Raw genomic sequence first — 21,301 nt, forward strand, 5'->3', positions numbered from 1 at the left:
ACAATGATCCAAAACATAAAGCAAAATCTACAATGGAATGGTTCACAAATAAACATATCCAGGTGTTATAATGGCCAAGTCAAAGTCCAGACCTGTTCAAATCCAATCGAGAATCTGTGGAAAGAAGTGAAAACTGCGGTTCACAAACGCTCTCCATCCAATCTCACTGAGTTCGAGCTGTTTTGCAAGGAGGAAAGGGCAAAAATTTCAGTCTCTCCATGTGCAAAACTGATAGAGACATACCCCAAGCGACTTACAGCTGTAATCGCAGCAAAAGGTGGCGCTACAAAGTATTAACTTAAGGGGGCTGAATAATTTTGCACGCCCAATTTTTCCGTTTTTTTATTTGTTAAAAAAGTTTGAAATATCCAATAAATTTCGTTCCACTTCATGATTGTGTCCCACTTGTTGTTGATTCTTCACAAAAAATTACAGTTTTAGATCTTTAAGTTTGAAGCCTGAAATGTGGCAAAAGGTCGCAAAGTTCAAGGGGGCCGAATACTTTCGCAAGGCACTGTATATTGTGAGGGGAATTCTCCAAACTCTGGTGCAAATAGGAACCCTGATGTAAGGGGGCGTTTGTCATCAGAGCCCCCTTTGATCAAAGTTGCCAGTGTACTCCTCTTAAATCAGGGTGCACAGAGCTCCTTTTCATCAGAGTTTCCCATTACAGTATAAAGGGGAACTCTGTGGATTCTGATGAAGGGGCTTATACAGGTTCTGAGTCTCATCCTCCCGGCAGTGCTGCTGTCTGGGATGGAAGAATGGTGGGGGGGGGGGGCACAAAAATGCTCCTTCGCCTATGTACACAAAAATCCTGGCGCCGGCCCTGCTCCTGGGCCCAACTGAGGACATTTAGGGCCTTAAGATTGAAGATGTGGTGGATGTCTCCTTTTGTTTGGCAACTGTGGACAGAGAAGAACTCCTGGAATTGTTATAGCCTCAGACCTGAAAATGCAGTTAACATACAGGTACATGATTCTGTGCAGAACGTCCGCCCTGCCGCAGTACATGTACGTGGGGTGGTCAAAAAAAACAGAAGTCGCCCTGATAAAGAGAGAGAGACTATGACCTGGTGGATTGCATGCAGAACTCCTTGGCCCACCTGAGGACATTTAGGGCCTCCAGTGCCCAGCTGAGGACATTTAAGGCCTTAAGATCAAAGATGTGGTGGATATGTCCTTTTGGTTTTGGAACTGTGATCAGAGTAGAACTTCTGGAACTCTTCTGGCCCCAGACCTGGAAATACAGATGACGTACAGGTAGGTGATTCTGTCCAGAACAGCCGCCCGGCTGCAGTACATGTATGTGGGTGGTCAAAACAAAAAGTATCCCTGATAAAGAGAGAGGCTATAACCTGGTGCATTGTATGCGGAACTCCTGAGCCCAGCTGAGGACATTTAGGGCCTTAAGATTGAAGATGTGGTGGATGTCTCCTTTTGGTTTGGGAACTGTGGACAGAGAAGAACTCCTGGAACTCTTCTGGCCTTAGCTCAGTGAGATAGAGTTTGGAAGACTAATGTCATAGACAGGTTGCCAAAAAGTTTAGGGCTTTAGAAAGGGCCTCCAATGGCTGTAAATGTGGTGCCTTCTCCACTCTCCATCTCACTAATAAAACCCCAATGGATGACTCTCTATGAACTGATCACATTCCAATCACCGATCATCTAATCATTGGTAAAAAAGAAGATTCGGTACAGAATATTGTACAAAGAATTTTTATTGTACAAGATCAGAATAAGCGATTACCACACAGTAATGTTTAAATCTTAATGCTTTAATCTTTTATAATAGAATTAACAAATGTGTCAAATGTATTAATAATCATACATTGGTTGGACCAATAAAAAGCCAGCTACTTCAATAAATCAAAAAGGAGCAACAACATGAAGCAACCAATAAAAAAGGTTCACCAATGGAAGATAAAGTGTTAACATAAGGGCTCCCAGCTGCCTGCCAACCCCACAGTGGGTCAGAGGGCGATGCGGGTGTAAACCAACCCTGAGTGGACTGTGGTGGTTTCACATTTGTTTATGGACTAAACAGTTCCACCCGTTACAATCCAGCGTCCATTTCCCGTAGTACCAGCAGGGGGCGTACTCTGATGTTTCATTATATTTCCTTTATTTTTACACTTTCCTGCACTCTGTACATGAAAATGGAGCCTCTAATATAAAAGTGTGAATTCTTTTCCGTTTGAAGCCTACATAAGGAGTGAAACATTTCCCGCACTCTGAACATGAAATAGGACGCTCACCCGTATGAACTTTCTGGTTTCTAAGAAATAAACCTTTGTTTGGAAAACATTTCCCCCACTCGTAACATTAAAAAGGACGCTCACCTGTGTGTATTCTCTGATGGCTAAGAAGGTTTACTTTCTGATTAAAACATTTCCCGCACTCTGAACATGAATAGGGAAGCTCACCTGTGTGTATTCTCTGATGCCTAAGAAGGTTTACTTTCTGATTAAAACATTTCCCACATTCTGAACATGAATAGGGACGCTCACCTGTGTGTGTTCTCTGATGGATAAGTAGGTTTCTTTTACTATTAAAACATTTCCTGCACTCTGAACAGGAATAAGGACGCTCACCTGTGTGTATTCTCTGATGTCTAAGAAGGTTTCTTTTTTCATTAAAAAATTTTCCGCACTCTGAACATGAATAGGGAAGCTCACCTGTGTGTATTCTCTGATGGATAAGTAGGTTTCCTTTATTTTTAAAACATTTCCCGCACTCTGAACATGAATAGGGAAGCTCACCTGTGTGTATTCTCTGATGGCTAAGTAGGTTTCCTTTATTATTAAAACATTTTCCGCACTCTGAACATGAATAGGGAAGCTCACCTGTGTGTATTCTCTGATGGCTAAGAAGGCTTTCTTTTTGACTAAAACATTTTCCGCACTCTGAACATGAAAAGGGACGCTCCCCTGTGTGAATTCTCTGATGCTTAAGAAGGCATGTTTTGTGACTAAAACATTTCCCGCACTCTGAACATGAATAGGGACGCTCACCTGTGTGTTTTCTCTGATGGCTAAGAAGGTTTACTTTTTGACTAAAACATTTTCCGCACTCTGAACATGAAAATGGAATCCCACCTGTGTGCATTCTCTGGTGGCGAAGAAGGTTTCCTTTGTATTTAAAACATTTCCCACACTCTGAACATGAATAGGGATGCTCACCTGTGTGTTTTATCTGATGGCTAAGAAGGATTCCTTTTCGACTAAAACATTTTCCGCACTCTGAACATGAAAAGGGACGCTCCCCTGTGTGAATTATCTGGTGCTGAAGAAGGTATGTTTTGTGACTAAAACATTTCTCGCACTCTGAACATGAATAGGGAAGGTCACCTGTGTGTATTCTCTGATGGCTAAGAAGGCTTCCTTTATGATTAAAACCTTTACCGCACTCGGAACATGAATAGGGATGCTCCCCTGTGTGTATTCTCTGATGGCTAAGAAGGTTTCTTTTCTTTTTAAAACATTTCCCGCACTCTGAACATGAGAATGAATTCTCTCCTGTATGGTATAAAGAAGATTCCCTGAGATGAGATGGTTTCCCGCACCCGTCGGCACTGTCAGATATTAGAGGACTATGTGAAGTATCAGGAGATTCCAATGATCTCCTCCAATGGTGAGGTCTGTCATGTATATTATGAGGAACGGGATTTACTTCTGGAGAAGATGCCATGTCATTATCTTCTGTAGTCACATCTTCCTCCGATGTCCTTCTATTCCCACCACAGAGTCCGTCTGTCAGAAGACAAGAAAAATTACCAAGAGTTTTCCACACTCATATACACTGCTCAACACTTTATAATCAGAGTATAGCATCAAGTCAGGGAAACTCCTGGGATATTCATCTGCTCAGTCAAGTAGCAGAGGGGGTTGTTACCAACAGGTGCACTAGATGGGCAACAATGAGATGACCTCCAAAACAGGAATGGTTTTACAGGTGGAGGCCACTGACATTTTCCCTACTCATCTTTTCTGAGTGTTTGTCACTAGTTTTGCATTTGGCTAGGGTCAGTGTCACTACTGGTAGCATGAGGCCATACCTGGACCCTATAGAGGTTGCACAGGCAGCCCAACTCCTCCAGGATGGCTCATCAATACCTCCCATTGCCAGAAGGTTTGCTGTGTCTCCCAGCACAGTCTCAGGGGCATGGAGGAGATTCCAGGAGACAGGCAGTTACTCTAGGAGAGCTGGACAGGGCCGTAGAAGGTCCTTAACCCATCAGCAGGACCGGTATCTGCTCCTTTGTTCAAGGAGGAACAGGATGAGCACTGCCAGAGCCCTACAAAATGACCTCCAGCAGGACACTGGTGTGAATGTCTCTGACCAAACAATCAGAAACAGACTTCATGAGGGTGGCCTGAGGCCCGACGTCCTCTAGTGGTCTCTGTGCTCACTGCCCGGCACTGTGGAGCTCGATTGGCATTTTCCATTGAACACCAGAATTGGCAGCTCCACCACTGGCACCCTGTGCTTTTCACAGATGAGAGCAGGTTCACCCTGAGCACATGTGACAGACGTGAAAGGGTCTGGAGAACCCGTGGAGAACATTATGTTGCCTGTAACATCGTTCAGCATGACCAGTTGGGTGGTGGGTCAGTGATGGTCTGGGGGAGGGGTATCCATGGAGGGACACACAGACCTCTACAGGATAGACAATGGCACCCTGACTGCCATTAGGTATTGGGATGAAATCCTTGGACCCATTGTCAGACCCTATGCTGGTGCAATGGGTCCTGGGTTCCTCCTGGTGCACAACAATGTCTGGCCTCATGTGGTGAGAGTATGCAGCCAGTTCCTGGAGGATGAAGGAATTGATACCATTGAATGGCCCCCACGCTCGCCTGACCTGAATGCAATAGAACACCTCTGGGACATTCTGTTTCAGTCCATCCGATGCCCCCAGGTTGCACCTCAGTCTGTTCAGGAGCTCAGTGATGCCCTGGTCCAGATCTGGGAGGAAATACCCCAGGACACCATCCGTCGTCTCATTAGGAGCATTCCCCAACGTTGTCAGGCATGCATACAAGCACGTGGGGGCCATACACACTCCTGAGGACCATTCTGAGGTCCTGCAATGACATTTCACCAAAATGGACTCGCCTGCTGCATCATTTTTTCACTTTGATTTTCGGGGTGTCTTTGAATTCAGCCCTCTGTAGGGCGATAATTTTCATATCCATCAAACTATGTGGCATCCTTTCCTTCCTAACACGTTACCCAGTCCATACCAGTATAGATCCTAACACATTACCCAGTCCATACCAGTATAAATCCTAACACACTACCCAGTCCATACCAATATAGATATCCAGCATGATATTTTTCCCATTGAGATCTGATGTGTTTTCAAAGTGTTCCTTTCATTCTTTGGAGCAGTGTATGTTGGTCGAGCATTTCAAAGTTTAGAAGAGATCTGACATGGATCAATCATACAACCTTACCCAACCAAACATCACTAAGTAATAATGCTATTGAAATGACGACAATGTTATGGTTGGGAACATGACGTTATATTGAGGAATGGAGATGGACCTTTTATGTGGTGTACAGTAGGGATAGACCGATTATCGGCGTGGCCGATATGCACTTTCCCCGATATATCGGTATCGGCCCCGGAACTGGCCGATATTGCTGATATTTTTGTCTTCTTAGGCCACCTCCCTCGCCTTGGACAGCCTCGTCTGGAGTCAGGACTAGTCTCATGGGAGTGTATCACAGCAATACACCCATCCGCAGCAGCCTGGTGCCAGCCAGCCACACACATCCATAGGCCCTGTACCAGCCAGCAAGCCACAGGCCCTGTACCAGTCAGCCAGCCACAGGCACTGTACCAGTGAGCCAGCCAGCCACCCACCCACTGGCCCTATACCAGCCAGTCAGCCACCCACAGGCCCTGTACCAGCCAACCACAGGCACTGTACCAGCCAGCCAACCACCCACAGTCCCTGTACCAGCCAGCCACCTACAGCCCCTGTGCCAGCCACCCACCCACCCACCACAGGGTGCCAGACAGCCAGCCACCCACAGATAGGGTGCCAGCCACCCATAAGCCCTGTACCAGCCAGCCACCCACAGGCCCTGTACCAGCCAGCCACCCACAGCCCATGTGCCAGACACCCACCCACCACAAGGTGCCAGCCAGCCAGCCATTAAGCACTGAACAAAAATTAACATGTTCAGTACCAGATTTGTGTCAAAATTTGTCTTAATTTTTTTAAACTTTAAATGTACAAAATATCGGCCCATATCGGCCGATACCTTGTGAAAATATTGGTATCGGCCCTGAAAAAACCATATCAGTCTATCCCTAGTGTACAGTATCTTCTCGTCATTTGTTGGGCACATAATGTTATATTAAGGAATGAAGAAGGACCTTTCATATGGTGTACAGTATTTTCACCTGATTTGTTTGGGATAGGACGTTATATTGAGGAATGGATATGTGGCAAAGCAATAAAAGTAAAAAAATAGGAATTTTTCAGGAGTCATATATGTCGGTCGAGGATTTTGAAGTTTAAAAGAGATCGGTGGTGGAACTGGGTGCAATCACAAAACCAAACTATGACAACTAACCAGATCAATGATGCCACCCAACCAAACATCACTAAGTAAGCTTTAACCCATTCTTCCATAATTACCCGAGCTGATATCTGGAGAAGTTTCTTCCTCTTTAACTGCGTCCATCATCCCAACCTCCTCTGTAAAATGCTGATCACCCCTCACATACGTCTTTTCCTTTATAACCCCAATTTGTACATTTATCAGATCTTCATCCTAAACCAACAAAATGGCAGAAATAATATTAAATACAAAATAATAATAATAGAAGAATGATATCTCTTAGGACTTGGGATCACTTTCCTACATTCTCATCTACCTGATGATGGTGATGGATGGTGTGATCTTCCTGTGTGGAATCCCGGGAATACAGAGGACGGGGACATCTCTCTGGTGGGTTTCTGTAACTGGATGACTCCACCATGTTGTCCTGGTACTGCTTTCTGTGACCTTTTGGAAACTCTGCCTCCTCCACTACAAAATCCTCATCATCCTCCTCTTTTATCTCTTCTTTAATGTTGACTTGTGTGGAATCCCGGGAATACAGAGGACGGGGACATCTCTCTGGTGGGTTCCCATTACTGGATCCATCTGTAGGAAACACACACACTGACTGAATACATTGTTTCTATGTGTTTATCAGATGATGGGGGATCTAGGTGGATCCTCCGTACTGCTCTCTCCTTTACAATAAAGTCTCCTCTTACCCGGTGATGTGAGGGGCGGCTGATTCTCCATCATGACGTCTTTGTAGAAGTGGATCTACAGATCCTCAAACATCAATCCATATACCCAAACAGTTTTTGTAATTAGTGGCCATCACTCACCTGTGCTGATGTCTGGAGAAGTCTCCTCCTCTTTAACTTTGTCCATCATCCCAACCTCTTCCCTGAACTGCTGATCACCCCTCACATACGTCTCTTCTTCCTCTTTAACCTCATCTTTTATATCTATCAGATTTTCATTCTAAACAAACAAAATAGCAGGGAATGGTTTCTTAAAAATGTGAGCACAAATAACCTTATACCTAAAAGTGGAATATATTTTCATACAGTCAGATCACTTTTACGATCTCCAGATCCATCTTCACCTACCTGATGATGGTGGGGGATGGTGTGACCTTCCTGTGTGGAATCCCGGGAATACAGAGGATGGGGAAATCTGTCTGGTGGGTTCCCATTACTGGATCCATCTGTAGGAAACACACACACTGACTGAATACATTGTTTCTATGTATTTATCATATGATGGGGGATCTAGGTGGACCCTCCGTACTGCTCTCTCCTTTACAATAAAGTCTCCTCTTACCCGGTGATGTGAGGGGCGGCTGATTCTCCATCATGACGTCCTTGTAGAGGTCCTTGTGTCCTTCTAAGAATCTTCTGAGAATCCTCCTCACCTCTCCGGTCAGGTCTGTGTTTTATTAATAGAGATAAGAGTGATGTCATGTGACCTGTCAGAATCCTCCTCACCTCTCCGGTCAGGTCTGTGTTTTTATTAATAGGGATAAGGCAGGAGGTTCAACAATACATTGAGGAAATTACAGGTGTAGATATTACTAATGACCCGTAGGTTTTCTTATTTCACAAAAATGGTAAATCAAAAAAAAAAAAAATGAAAGCACGATAGTCCCAACTTATTGAACGCAGCAAAGGGGGCAATTCCAAAAAATTGGCTAAAACTTAAAAAGTCTTACAATTAGAGATTGGTATAAAAGAGTTGAATATACAATATGGAATACATGGGAAGCAGACCAGGAGACCAGACGGAGAGTTTCTCAAACAAGTGGGTTAAGTGGGCGGAGTTCAAGAAGACGAGTAAATATTTAGAAATCTGGACGAATTAGAGTATGAGGGTAGAATATGGGTAGATTAAGAAGAAAAGGAGGTGGTAAAATAGACGACAAGATGAGTATTACCGAGTGGAATGGGAAGTGGGAGGGATCTGGGGAGAAGGGTTTCTGGGTAAGGGTTTTAGTAAGATTATAGAAATGTATTTGTATTTTCTGTTTTTGAAAATTAATAAAATGTAAAATTTTGATTTAAATAAAAACAAAAAAGTGATGACATATGACTTCCCAGAATCCCCCTCACCTCTCCGGTCAGGTCTGTGTTTTATTAATAGAGATGAGAGATGTCATGTGACCTCCCAGAATCCTCCTCACCTCTCAGGTCAGGTCTGTGTTTTATTAATAGAGATAAGAGTGATGTCATGTGACCTCCCAGAATCCTCCTCACCTCTCCAGTCAGGTCTGTGTTTTATTAATAGAGATAAGAGTGATGTTATGTGACGTCCCAGAATCCTCCTCACCTCTCCATTCAGGTCTGTGTTTTATTAAAGGGTAACTCCACTTTCGTGGGGAAAAAAAATCAACAAATAAAGAAAAAACAATATAGCGTATACAATTGCGACACAAATCATATTGTAATTGAATGTTATTAAAAATTACCTTTCCTTTTTAATCTGCAGATGTTGTAATTTTCTAGAAAATGAAATTTGGCTACCTGTAGCTGCTCTGTACACAGAATGTATACTGACCACACCCCCAGAAACATCATTTCCTGTTTGTGTGATTGGCTCACTGATTTTCCCAGAAGTCTGCCTAAGATACAAGTCAGATTTCTGGCATCCCATCTGGCAACAAAAATGTCATTTTTGGAGAGATACTCCCAATAGGAACATGTCGAAAGGGATGCAGGCCCAGCAGCTTTCCTCATTAGAGCCCTGCAGCTGCCACAGCTGACAGATAATTATGAAACCACTCCCATTTCACCCACTCAGCACAGAGGCACAGGGACCAAGCAATGATTTCTTCAGAATAACAAAAGGTAGGAATCTGCAATAAAGTTTGTTAAAATCCCTGCAAGGTATAGAGATCAATCAGAGGGGAATGTTTTTTTCTCACTAAAAGTGGAGCTACGCTTTAATAGAGATAGGAGTGATGTCATGTGACCAGCGAGAGAAAGCAAGGTGGCAGCATTGGGTCTGGGTAAAGAGTTGGGGGACAGAAGTGTCAAATATGGGGTTTGAGGAGTGGAGATCTGCAATGTTGAATAAGGAAACGGGGAGTGGGGGACAACAGTGTCCGTGGGGGTTGTGGAATATAGGTGAGCAGTGTGGGAAGGGGGCTGAGGAGAGGGGAACAACAGTGTTAGATGGGGGTAAGGAATGGGGGATAGCTATGTTAGATGGGGGGTGAGGAGAGGGGAACAACAGGGTTAGATTGGGAGTAAGGAATGGGGGACAGCAGTGTTAGATGGGGGGTAAGGAGCAGGAGACAGCGACGTTAGTTGGAGGATGAGCAGTGGGGCACAGCGGTGATAGATGGGGGGTTGGAAGGGGGGACAGCAGTGTGGGACAGCGGTGTTAGATAGGGGGTGAGGAATCGGGAATAGCAGTGTTAGATGGGGGAGTGAGGTATGGGGGACAGCAGTATTAGATGGGAGGGGGGTGAGGAATGTTGGACAGCAGTGTTAGATGGGAGGTGAAGAGGGGGAACAGCAGTGTTAGATGGGATGTGAGGAGGGGGGACAGCAGTGTTAGATGGGGAGTGAGGCGGGGAGACCGCAGTGTTAGATGGGGGGAGAGGAGTGGGGACAGCAGTGTTAGATGGGGGGTGAGGAGTGAGGACAGCAGTGTTAGATGGGGGGTGAGGAGTGGGGACAGCAGTGTTAGATGGGGGGTGAGGAGTGAGGACAGCAGTGTTAGATGGGGGGTGAGGAGTGAGGACAGCAGTGTTAGATGGGGGTGAGGAGTGAGGACAGCAGTGTTAGATGGGGGATGAGGAGTGAGGACAGCAGTGTTAGATGGGGGGTGAGGAGTGAAGACAGCAGTGTTAGATGGGGGGTGAGGAGTGGGGGACAACGGTGTTAGATGGGGGGTGAGGAGTGGGGACAATGGTGTTAGATGGGGGGTGAGGAGTGGGGACAACGGTGTTTGATGGGAGGGTGAGGAGTGGGGACAACGGTGTTAGATGGGGGGGTGAGGAGTGGGGACAACGGTGTTAGATGGGGGGGGGGGTGAGGATTGGAGACAGCGGTGTTGGATGCAAGTGAGGTGTGGGGGATAGCGGTGTTAGATGGGGGGTGAGGAGCAGAGACAGCGGTGTTAGATTGGGGGGGTGAGGAGTGGGGACAGCGTTGTTAGATGAGGGCAGGTAGTCGTGTCTGGTGTCTTTTGACACATGTAGAGTATAGATGGCACAGACATGGTGGGGTTCCCGGTCATCCAGCATATATAGATCTGGGGGTCCAGTTAGTATTCAGGCAGAGGAAGGGATTAATGTTAGTTGGGGGGGCGTTCTGCTGAATGTTTCTAGATGGGAGTGTCCAAGTCACCATGAGCTCTGCTTCTCACCCAGATAAATTGTGGATACCTCGCATCTGTCTGGTGGGGGCGCTCCAGTAGAGCTGGAGAAAGTTTTGCTGTTGGGAAGTGCGCTGTGCGTTCATGCTTTTATTTTTTCACCGGGGGACCAGAAAGAGATCCTCAGTGTTATGCGTTCCTCTGTTTCAGTTCCCCCAGCGGCAAAAAGGAAGGAGGACATTTTCTTTAGGTAACTAAAGATTACAAATATGAAATAAGATCTTATTACCTCCTCTGCTGCCACTTCCAGCTACGTCTCCTCTCTAATTCCTCCCGACTCACAACTCACTCTGGAATGTTCTATGTATACCTGACATCACTTCCTGTCTGTAACAACATCACTTCCTGTCTGTAACTACATCACTTCCTGTCTGTGCATTCCATCTGAGAGAAGTCAGGTCACCACATTGTGGACCATATTGGGATTTTTGTACTTAGTGTACTTACGATGATTGTAGCCGGTGATGTTTTGGTTATTTGCTCTAACAGGTAACTTTTCAGGACTGGCCTTCAGGGTGTTCTCCATTGATCTTCTTCCAAACAGTATCAGTATTTCTTGCTAGAAAACAACTTAGAACCTCCAAACATTATACATTTTTTTTTTAGCAAAGACCCTAGAGAAAAAAATGGGGATAGTTTCAATTTTTTATGTCACATGGTATTTGCGCAGCAGTTTTGAAAACGCAATTTTTGAGGGAAAAAAACGCAATTTTTTTGGGGGAAAATACACTTTAATTAATTAAAATTAATTAACCCTAAACCTCAATTTTTTTTGTATAATGTGAAAGATGATGTTATGCTGAGTAAATAGATACCTAATATGTCATGCTTTAAATTGGCGCACACCCGTAGAATGGCGACAAATTACGGTACTTAAAAATCTCCATAGGCATTTACATTGTTTTTTTTGCAACTGATGGGACCCTTTTTCCTCCCAGTGCCCATGCCCCTGAGAACTGGTGATAACCAGACCATTATTCTTGATCTTTACAGATAGTCTACAGACGGGTATGGTGCCAGCTGATTGGAAAAAAGCCAACGTGGTACCAATATTTAAAAAAAGGGCCGAGATATATCCCGGGTAACTATAGGCCAGTCAGCCTAACATCAGTAGTCTACAAGATTTTGGAGGGGATGTTAAGGGACCATATACAAGACTTTAGTAATGAAAACGGTATTAGTAGTAGTAATCAGCATGGATTCATGAAAAATCGTTCTTGCCAGACCAATCTATTAACCTTCTATGATGAAGTGAGTTGCCATCTAGATAAAGGAAGGTCTGTGGATGTGGTGTATCTGGATAAAGGAAGGCCTGTGGATGTGGTGTATCTGGACTTTGCAAAGGCATTTGACCCAGTTCCCCACAAACGCTTACTGTACAAACAAAGGTACGTAGGTATGGACCATAGGGTGAGTACCTGGATAGAGAACTGGCTCCAGGGGAGAGTCCAGAGGGTGGTGATAAATAGGGAGTACTCGGATTGGGCGGGTGTGGAAAGTGGGGTCCCCCAAGGTTCTGTCCTGGGGCCAATCCTGTTTAATTTATTCATAAACAACCTAGAGGATGGGATAAACAGCACAATCTCGGTATTTGCGGATGATACTAAACTAAGCATGCCAATATCTTCTATGCAGGACGTGGTAACCTTACCAGCAGACCTGAACAAAATAACGGGGTGGGCAACTACATGGCAGATGAGGTTTAATGTTGAAAGTGTAAGGTAATGCACTTGGGCATCAGAAACATGAACGCAAGTTACTCGCTAGGGGGGAACCTCTGACTGAATCTAAGATGGAAAAGAACCTGGGGGTCCTATTCGACTACAGGCTTGGCAGTGGCATGCAATGCCAAGCTGCTGCAAGCAAAGCCAGCAGAATACTGGCATGTACTGTATAAAAAAGGGGATTTACTCCAGAAATAAAGAGATTATTCTCTCACTCTACAAGACTCTGGTCCGGCCACATCTGGAGTATTCCGTCCAGTTCTGGGCACCGGTCCTCAGAAAGGATGTGCTAGAACTGGAGAGAGTACAGAGAAGGGCAACAAAAATAATTAGGGGAACGGAGGGCATTAGCTATGAGGAAAGACTACAAGCACTGAACTTATTCTCTCTGGAGAAGAGACGGTGAGAGGGGATATGATATCAATGTACAAGTACTGTACTGGTGACCCTAGCATCAGGAAAAAACTTTTCAGAGAAAGGGAATACAATAAGACACATGGCCACTCACTAAAACTAGAAGAAAAACGGTTTAACCTTAATTTTCGTAAGGGGTTCTTTACTGTCAGAGCAGTAAGGATGTGGAATTCTCTTCCGCAAGCAGTGGTATCAGCAGGGAGCATCGATAGTTTAAAAAAACTATTAGATGGGCACCTTAAAGACCACAACATAAAGGGGTATACAATGACAATGTACAGTTAACAGCAAACACACGCACACACACACATTATGGGTTGAACTGGTGTCTTTTTTCAACCTCACTAACTAAGTAACTATGTAACTGCAAGATCCTTCCACCCACCCAGGTGAGTGGGGGCGCCCCTTCACTGAGAGGGCTTAGAGGAAGACTTGGCTGACCTCTGGCCCCGGGGATTTTTTTTGACCTTGCCCCGAAGGCTTGAGTCTGGATGCTGACGGTTGAGGCCATCGCCACTGCCTGGATCTGGAAGCACTGGTCTTATGTTTGCTTGGGATCTTAAAGGTGGAACTCTTACTCTTCCTCTTTACAGGTAGCAACGTACTTTTCACTCCCGAGATCTTTTGGATATACTTATCCAGATCATCACCAAAAAAAGGCGTTCTCCCTGAAAGGGGAAGCTAGCCAGTAATTGTTTACATGGTAATTCCACAGACCAGCTCTTTAACCAAAAGACTCTGCGCATATGCATTGTCATCAGAGCAAATCGTGACATTTGTCTTATGGAGTTCGTAAGGGCATCTACTTCGAAATAAAAAGCGTGAAGTAGATCTGACAGATCTTCCACAGACTCTCCTTGACAAGAAACTGTCTTGGCCACTCGCTTTATGTGGTCTTTCAAAGACTGACACACTCCTATGGCTGCTACTGCAAAACCTGCAACCGCAAAGGAGGCTTTAAATAAAGATTCCAACTTTTTATCTGCTGGATCTTTAAAAACCTGGGCATTATCCACAGGACAGGTTAAATTCTTGTTAACCGAAGAAATGGCTGCATCCACAGTGGGAATTTTCCATCCCTTAGAAAATGTATCCTCCATAGGATATAACAATGAAAACCTTTTAGGAGGAACAAATATCCTATCTGGATGATCCCAATCATTATACACTTCTTGCTCTAAGAGTGGATGCATGGGAAATGACCGAGGACTCTGAGGAGGGCGCAATGAGCCTAGGGAGGAAAAAGAGGGTTCAGTAGTCTCTAAGGGCAGGAGTTTAAACGCAGCCCGGACCATCTCAGCAAGAGACTGGATAAACAATCTCTGGGATTGAGAAGCTGATAGAGATTCCTCTGACCCCTTGGAAGTGGAACTTTCAGCTTGACCTTCTATAGAGTCACCCTCAGCTACATCTTCCACATCCTCTGCCCAATCCTGAACTCATTCAGGGGTGGCTCAGGAAAGGGGGATCTAACGCGCTTCTTTCCTCCATGTGGTGCTGCAATCATGTCAGCAATCCTACCCTCTAGGCTGGCAAATGCTGATGCCAAATCGTCCTTGGTAACATAGGCTGTGTCAGAAGTACACGACATAGCTACTATGTCTGATAAAGCCTCTGGCTTCTCAGGAGGAGTAGACATAGTGGAAACATGACTAGGACCTTCAGGGCCTGACGGTGGCATCACAGTGCCCTTTCCAACTGTGCTCCCTCCAGCCCTTTTTTGGGCAGACATTCCTTTATAGCAAGACAAACTTGAGGTACTACCTTTAAAGTGTACTCAAAGTCTGTGCTAAGCTTATACAGCCTAATGCACACAACACTGATTACCTAAGATACAGGACCTATTAGTGCCAGTAACATACATCCACAGTGACTCATGTAACCCAGCTGCTGCTGCTCTGTGTCCCCTTTCAGCCTGTGACAGAGGCTAGTGTGTTGGAAACAGTTCCTTGCAGAATGTGCCCTTTTATGTATGTGCGGCGTGGTGTGTGGCATCCACTTGCACGCCAAATTGCTTTAGAACACGCCCACCACATGGCGTATGCCTGTACTTAAATGTGAAGATTCCCCCATGCATGGGAATAGGCGTACGCCATAGACACGTGACACGCGATCCAGCAAAGGTGAACATGCAAATGCCTATGCGCCAGGGCTAACACAACAATCAAATAGAGGAGAGAGCAGTTTAGGCTGAATCTTGTTTGTCCCAGCTGATACTTATCAGATAATAAGCTCAGGGTAACAAACAGTGTAACAATATGCTTTAAACTTACTTTTCATAAACCTGCTACAATGTAAATACAAGCTGAAATACACTTGACATAAGTCTCTGTAATCTTATTAATGGGAACAGTGCATAAAATATTTACAGTTTTGCAATTTTTAACCTTTTAAGGTTTTTGTTTGCTGTGTAAATATTTAAAATGGACTCCCCAGTCCTCTCGCAGGACACTGCTATAAGCAAGAATCCAATCTTCACTCTTCACGGTGAGCATGGGCTTAGAGACCTTCAAGGACTGGGTCCTCTATATAAGAGGGGTCACGGCCTTGGACCTGTAGAGCACCCTGCACAGAGCGCCTTTGGGGTTTGGTATTCCAAGGGTCTGTATCCCAGGGTCCAGCGCCTAAAAAGGACAGCGAGGATGGCTCGGGTACCATCTTTTTAGTCCATTGACTGTTTTAGATGGATCCAATAGCTAACCCCTTAGATCCAGTGATCTTTGTTTGGGGTATGATAAAAAAAACGTCTTTCTTCTTTTAAACAATAACAAACATGTGGAGCACCTCTCCACAGCGACCTTCACCTTTTAGACACTGGCGAAAAAAACTTAGGTACTTCCTGTATGGGGTTATATAGGGGGTCATCAATTCTGATTGGTTGCCACTGTCCTTCACCTATAGGTGGCTATATAACCCATATGTTATGATTTATTGCTCTGTGTCCCGTGATGTACGAAAATAAAGAAGTACATCATCAGCAACAGCCACCACTTTGTATTCTCTGTCTCTTACCGTAATGTCCCTAATATTCACGTTGGCCCGGAGTCTGTTTAAGAAAGGTTCTAAAGTCATTATGAACACCAAGGTGGAGAGGGGACAACCCTGCCTCGTCCCATTGGTGATATGGAAAGCGTCTGACAGGTGGCCATTAGCTCTCACTCTGGCGGACGGGGTAGAACATACTAGAATACTAGCACACCGTCCCATTGATCAAAGCATTGCTGCCATGTAATCCCATGCAACCCTGTCGAACGCCTTATCAGCGTCAAGTGAGAGAAAGAAGCCCTGTTGATTAGAGGAAGCGAGCCAATGATGTAGATTCAGGGCCTTGATCGTATTGTCTCTGGCTTCTCTGCCTGGCATAAAACCTACTTGGTCTAAGGAGATCAGGTGTGGAAGAATAGGGAGCACTCTGTTGGCTAACATTTAAGCGTAGAGTAAAGCAAAATTGGTCTGTAATTGGATGTAAGTGGGGGGTCCTTGTTTTCCTTAGGTATGACCGTAATATGCGCTTCGAGGAGGCGGTCTAGGGGGGTTGGAGTGTCCAGCAGTTAATTAAGTGTATTGAGTAGCTGGGGAAGAAGGATATTTGAGAAGCATTTGTAGTATTGAACCGTGAGTCCATCGGGACGGGACTTTTACCAGGTTTTATTTGTTTCAGGGCAGTCTTTAACTCAGTCAAGGTAAATGGTTGCTCTAGTTCTGTCTTTTTCTCTGTCGAGATAGCAGTGGGGCAGTCTTCGGATAGGAAGTCCTCAGTTAAGCGATTGCATGTGGTCTGTTCATGGGGGGAAGGCTCAGAAGAGTTAAGGTTGTACAGCTTCTGGTAAAAAAGTTTGAATTGTTTGGTTATGTCCTCATTTTTGGTGAGAGTGTTACCCAGTCTATCCTGAAGGTGATTTATAGTAGTACTCCTTCACGAGCTACTTACAGCTCTGGTAAGTAGCTTTCTGCTTTTATTACCCTGTTCATAGAATATTTTCTAATTAAGTATATAAAGGTGGTGAGTCCATTTACCTAGTTCCTCCACCAAGAGAGAACGTGTATGCTCCAGGTCTCTAAGGGTATTTTGATCTTGTGTTTTTTTATGAACCTTTACCAACATTCGAATGTGGTCTGTTAGCAACTGAATCAATTTCTGTTTTTCTTTTTTTTGCCACAGCTGATATAGAGAGTAGGGATGATCGAATGGTTCGGGTCGACCATCGGTTCGACCCAAACATTGGCTGTTCGAGGTTCGGCCGAATTCCGAACTTTTTGCTGAAAAAGTTCGGAATTCGGCAACCAGAATCGACCAAAATGCAATGGTTCAGGAAATGGGCTTTAAAAGCCCGTGATTGGACCAGAACCATCAGTAAAAGCCAATTGAGGGGGCAGGAGAATGCTAGGAATGTGATTGGAGTGACTAGGGGGTCTATAGGCCAATCATTAGTGAATACGCCCCCCAGTATATAAGATAGCTCCCGCCAAATTCCTAGCATTGTAATACAGGGACATGGAAGAGACTGGAAGCAGTTCTGTGACTTCTGCTACAAAGTGTCATTTAGCAATTTTTAGTGTGAGGAAAGGGGTATCTAGTGTAGTTAGGGTGCTATTTTCCACTATAGTTAGCTTTAATAATTTAGTTTCTGTAGGGAAAGTGTTAAGTGTAAGGGGACCGTAGTGTAGTGTAGGGTTAACTGACTCTGACTGCTATGGCAGGGTGACAAAACCCTTCCATATCAGGGTGACCGCTATAGAGAAAAGATTGTTTCTCTTAGGTCACATTCAGTGCACCGATATGGCTTCTCACCTGTGAGCATGCTTTTTGCTTCAGGCGTTTATAGGGCTTTTTTGAGGAGATGTTTGGAGTCAGGCATGACATCTGAACATCTGTGTAGGGGTATATATACAGACACCCATGTCTGTATATATACACATATATAGGTGTGAAAGTAGCAGAAACATATGCTTGCGCTAATTAAATAATTAACAGGCATATGTCTCCGCTCCTATAACACCTATATATGTGTGTATGTGTATAAATACATACAAGTGTGTGTGTATATATACCCCTATACAGAAGTTCAGATGTTTTGCCTGCCTCAAAAGACCCCAAAAAAACGCCAGCTGCAAAAACACACCTGGGCGTTTTTGTAGCTGGCATTTTTTTGGGCATTTTTTGGGCGTCTTTGGAGGCAGGCAAAACATCTGCTAGAGTCCTGCGTTTTTTGGCTCACGGCACCACCACCACCTGGGGTGGGAGGCTTCCCGTCGATGAGAGGCGCCCACGCCATCTGGTACGGTAAGTACGTTCTGTGTGGGGCCTTCTGTCTGGGGATTGCAGTCTGCTAGGTCTATGGTATCCCCTCATGTCTGTGTGTCTGGGGCTCGCCTTACTCCTGATCCCTGCGGGGGCTCTACCGCGTCTAGGATGCTATGTGGGGGGGTTGTGGGGGTCCCTACCCTGGGTGACACGTTTGTGGCTGTGTTTGGGTGCAGACATGCATGGGCGCCCCGCTGCAGTGTAAAAAACCGCGGGTCCGCCATTTTAGGTGTGGGCAGCTGCTTAGTTTCACTATGGGCACTTTCTGCAGCTCTCTATGTAGTGTGTTTTGGCGCCTTCGGGCGCCATATTGCGTGTGGCAATGTGTTTCTTCTGTGCACATGTCGGCGGCCATTTTCCCGGAGCCTCCCATTGCTTTCTATGGGCAACCATTTTCCCTTAGCCTGAGTCCTGTTCAGCCTCATGCGGTGTGACATCACTTCCTTTCTCATACTGAGGAGATCATCAGCCAGCGGGGTAACACTTTTGGGGGTCTGTTTTCTTTCTGTTTTGTGGGGAATATCTCTGGCTATCAGCTTTGTTCCTGCCTGAGGGGTCTATCAGTGTAGTCCTTAATAGAGGTGTATTGCGGTGGGATCGCCGTGCGATTTAAAGGGCCAGCGCCAAAAAAGTTATTTTATGGAGTCCCAGGACAGCAAATTTCCCCCAGCTTTGGTGGATGATTCAGGCTCCTCTGAATCATCTACACTTACTGCTGCACTTGCGACTTTAGCGTCCAAAGTGGATCTTTTGATGGCTGAACGGGATTCTAGAAAAAGGCCAAGGTTTTCTCACTCTTCTGATTCTGACATGGTTGCTGTAGATAGTGTACCCCTGGAGGGGTCTCATTCCTCCCAGTCTGAAGGGGAGGCGGAGGACGAGGAGGGGGATGATTCCCCCCCTGGGACGGCCAGAGAATGTGCTGCTATGTCTGCGCTGATTACTGTTGTGAAAGATACACTACATTTGGAGGATGAGCCCAACCCTCCGGGTAAGCGGTCCTGCAGATCCCAAAAAGCGGCGCAGGTGTTTCCTTGCCCCGCTGAGTTTCATGAGACGGTGAATGAGCAATGGTGCAATTTGAAGGGCAATTTTGTGGTACCTAAAGGGTTTCAACTCCGTTAGCCCTTTGCGTCTCCTACGGATTTGCGCTGGTCTGTAGCCCCTAAGGTGGATCACACGGTGTCCAGATTGAACAGGGCCACTCTGGTACCCACTGAGGTGTTCAGGGACCCTACGGATAGGCGGTTGGAATCCCTCGCCCGTCACGCCTATATGGTGGCGGGTTCCTTGCTGAAACCTATTTTCGCCTCGGTTAGGGTGTCTCAGGTGTCTCAGGCTGTGGCAGATTGGACCAAGGTGCTTAGGCGCACCCTCGTGGCTGATTCTGCCCCCCCTACCGCTTTGGAGATGGTGGACCAGATTAGTCAGGCGGTTATGTACCTGTGTGACGCGGCCTTAGATGAGGCCCCTTTAGCCGCACGCCTGTCTGGTGTCGCGGTGCTTAACCGTCGCCTGGTTTGGCTGAAGAGCTGGTCGGCTGACCAGACTTCCAGGAAGACAGTGTCTGACATCCCTTATGCGCTGATTCATCTTTTTGGGGAATCCCTGGACGAATTGGTTAAAGGAGTCTGGGGGCAAGAGCACTCTGCTGCCCCAGAATCCTAAAGGTAAGTTTTTCCGCGGTAAGCTGGGCCCTTCCTTTAAACCAAACCAGGGGTCCTTTCGTGCTTTCAAAGCACAGGACAAGGGAAAACCCTTTAAAGGCCATGGCGGCCAGAGGAAGCCTTGGGCGGGCAAGTCAAAAGCCGCCCAGGCTGGAGCGGCGGCCCAGCCTGCCTCAACCTGAAGGGACGCCCTCATCTGTTCCAGGGGTTGGGGGACGTCTGCATGGTTTTCTCGAACCTTGGCTGCTCCGGATTCTGGACAGGTGGGTTCAGGAAATCATTCGATCAGGTTACAAGATCTAATTCCTTTCGCGGCCAGGTTCTTTCCCTCAAATCTTCATTTGACCCAACCGTTTGCAAGATCTTCATCGGGCGGTTCAGGATCTTCTCGCCCAGGGGGTGATCGTCCCGGTGCCTTATAGGGACAGATTTTGGGGTTTTTACTCGAATCTGTTCACTGTGCCCAGAAAGGAGGGCAAGGTGCGTCCAATTCTGGACTTGAAAGCTCTGAACCGCTTCGTGCGCATTCAAAAATTCTGCATGGTATCGCTCCGCTCAGTGGTAGTCTCCCTGAGCCCAGGAGATTTCCTGGCTTCCATCAACCTCAAGGATGCGTATTTACACATCCCCATATTCGAGGGTCATCAGAGGTACCTCCGATTCGCAATCGCGGAGGCACGCTATCAGTTTGTGGCGTTACCTTTCGGTCTCGCTTCGGCCCCAAGGGTGTTTACCAAAGTGCTGGCTCCTGTTTTGGCCCTGTTTCGGGCACAGGGCATTGCGATCTTGGGATATCTGGACGATCTTCTGTTAATATCGAGTGCCAGTCAGAGCCTGCTGCGCGATCTGCCCACTACGGTTCAGACGCTCCAGGAGTTCGGGTGGACCATGAACGTCCAGAAATCGACTTTGTCTCCTTCGGTTCGTCTCCCCTACCTGGGGATGGTCCTGGACTCCACCCAAGTGAAGGTGTTTCTACCGGAGGACAAGCTCTGGACCCTACAGGACGAGGTCAGGTCCCTCAGGGACAACCAATCCTTGTCGCTCAGGACCTGTATGCAGTCCCTGGGGTTGATGGTGTCTGCTTTCGAAGTGATACCGTTTGCTCAGTTTCACACGTGGTCTCTCCAGGCAGAGATACTGGCCAGATGGGACAGACTTCCTCAGTCCTTGGACCTGAGGGTTTCTTTGAGTTGCCTGACCAGAGAGGATCTTCTGTGGTGGCTCCAGTCTCCATCCGTAGTGGAGGGG

The 21,301-nt window shown here is 46.1% G+C and overlaps 2 protein-coding genes across 2 annotated transcripts in view; both read right to left on the bottom strand.

The window, feature by feature from the left end:
- The window catches only part of LOC309543606 (uncharacterized protein), a gene marked incomplete at its 3' end in the record, with an annotated part of 208,822 nt that overhangs the window by 163,745 nt on the left and 23,776 nt on the right, over positions 1-21,301 (bottom strand). Inside the window, exons 4-6 of the mRNA XM_082276064.1 lie at positions 7,670-7,767; positions 7,403-7,541; positions 6,895-7,166 (exon numbers count right to left, since the gene is read on the bottom strand). Of these exons, the coding sequence (XP_082132190.1) occupies positions 6,895-7,166; positions 7,403-7,541; positions 7,670-7,767 (509 nt within the window). The remainder of the gene's footprint in view (positions 1-6,894; positions 7,167-7,402; positions 7,542-7,669; positions 7,768-21,301) is intronic.
- Positions 1,160-6,362, bottom strand: LOC309543604 (uncharacterized protein; the record flags this gene model as incomplete). The annotated part of the gene is made up of 3 exons (XM_082276062.1): positions 1,160-1,239; positions 2,342-3,573; positions 6,334-6,362. The coding sequence occupies 3 exons, from the start codon at positions 6,360-6,362 to the stop codon at positions 1,160-1,162; spliced, it is 1,341 nt and encodes a 446-aa protein (XP_082132188.1).

The sequence above is a fragment of the Pelophylax lessonae genome (genome assembly GCF_965119305.1).
Source record: "Pelophylax lessonae genome assembly, contig: HAP1_SCAFFOLD_265, whole genome shotgun sequence".
NCBI lineage: Eukaryota > Metazoa > Chordata > Amphibia > Anura > Ranidae > Pelophylax > Pelophylax lessonae.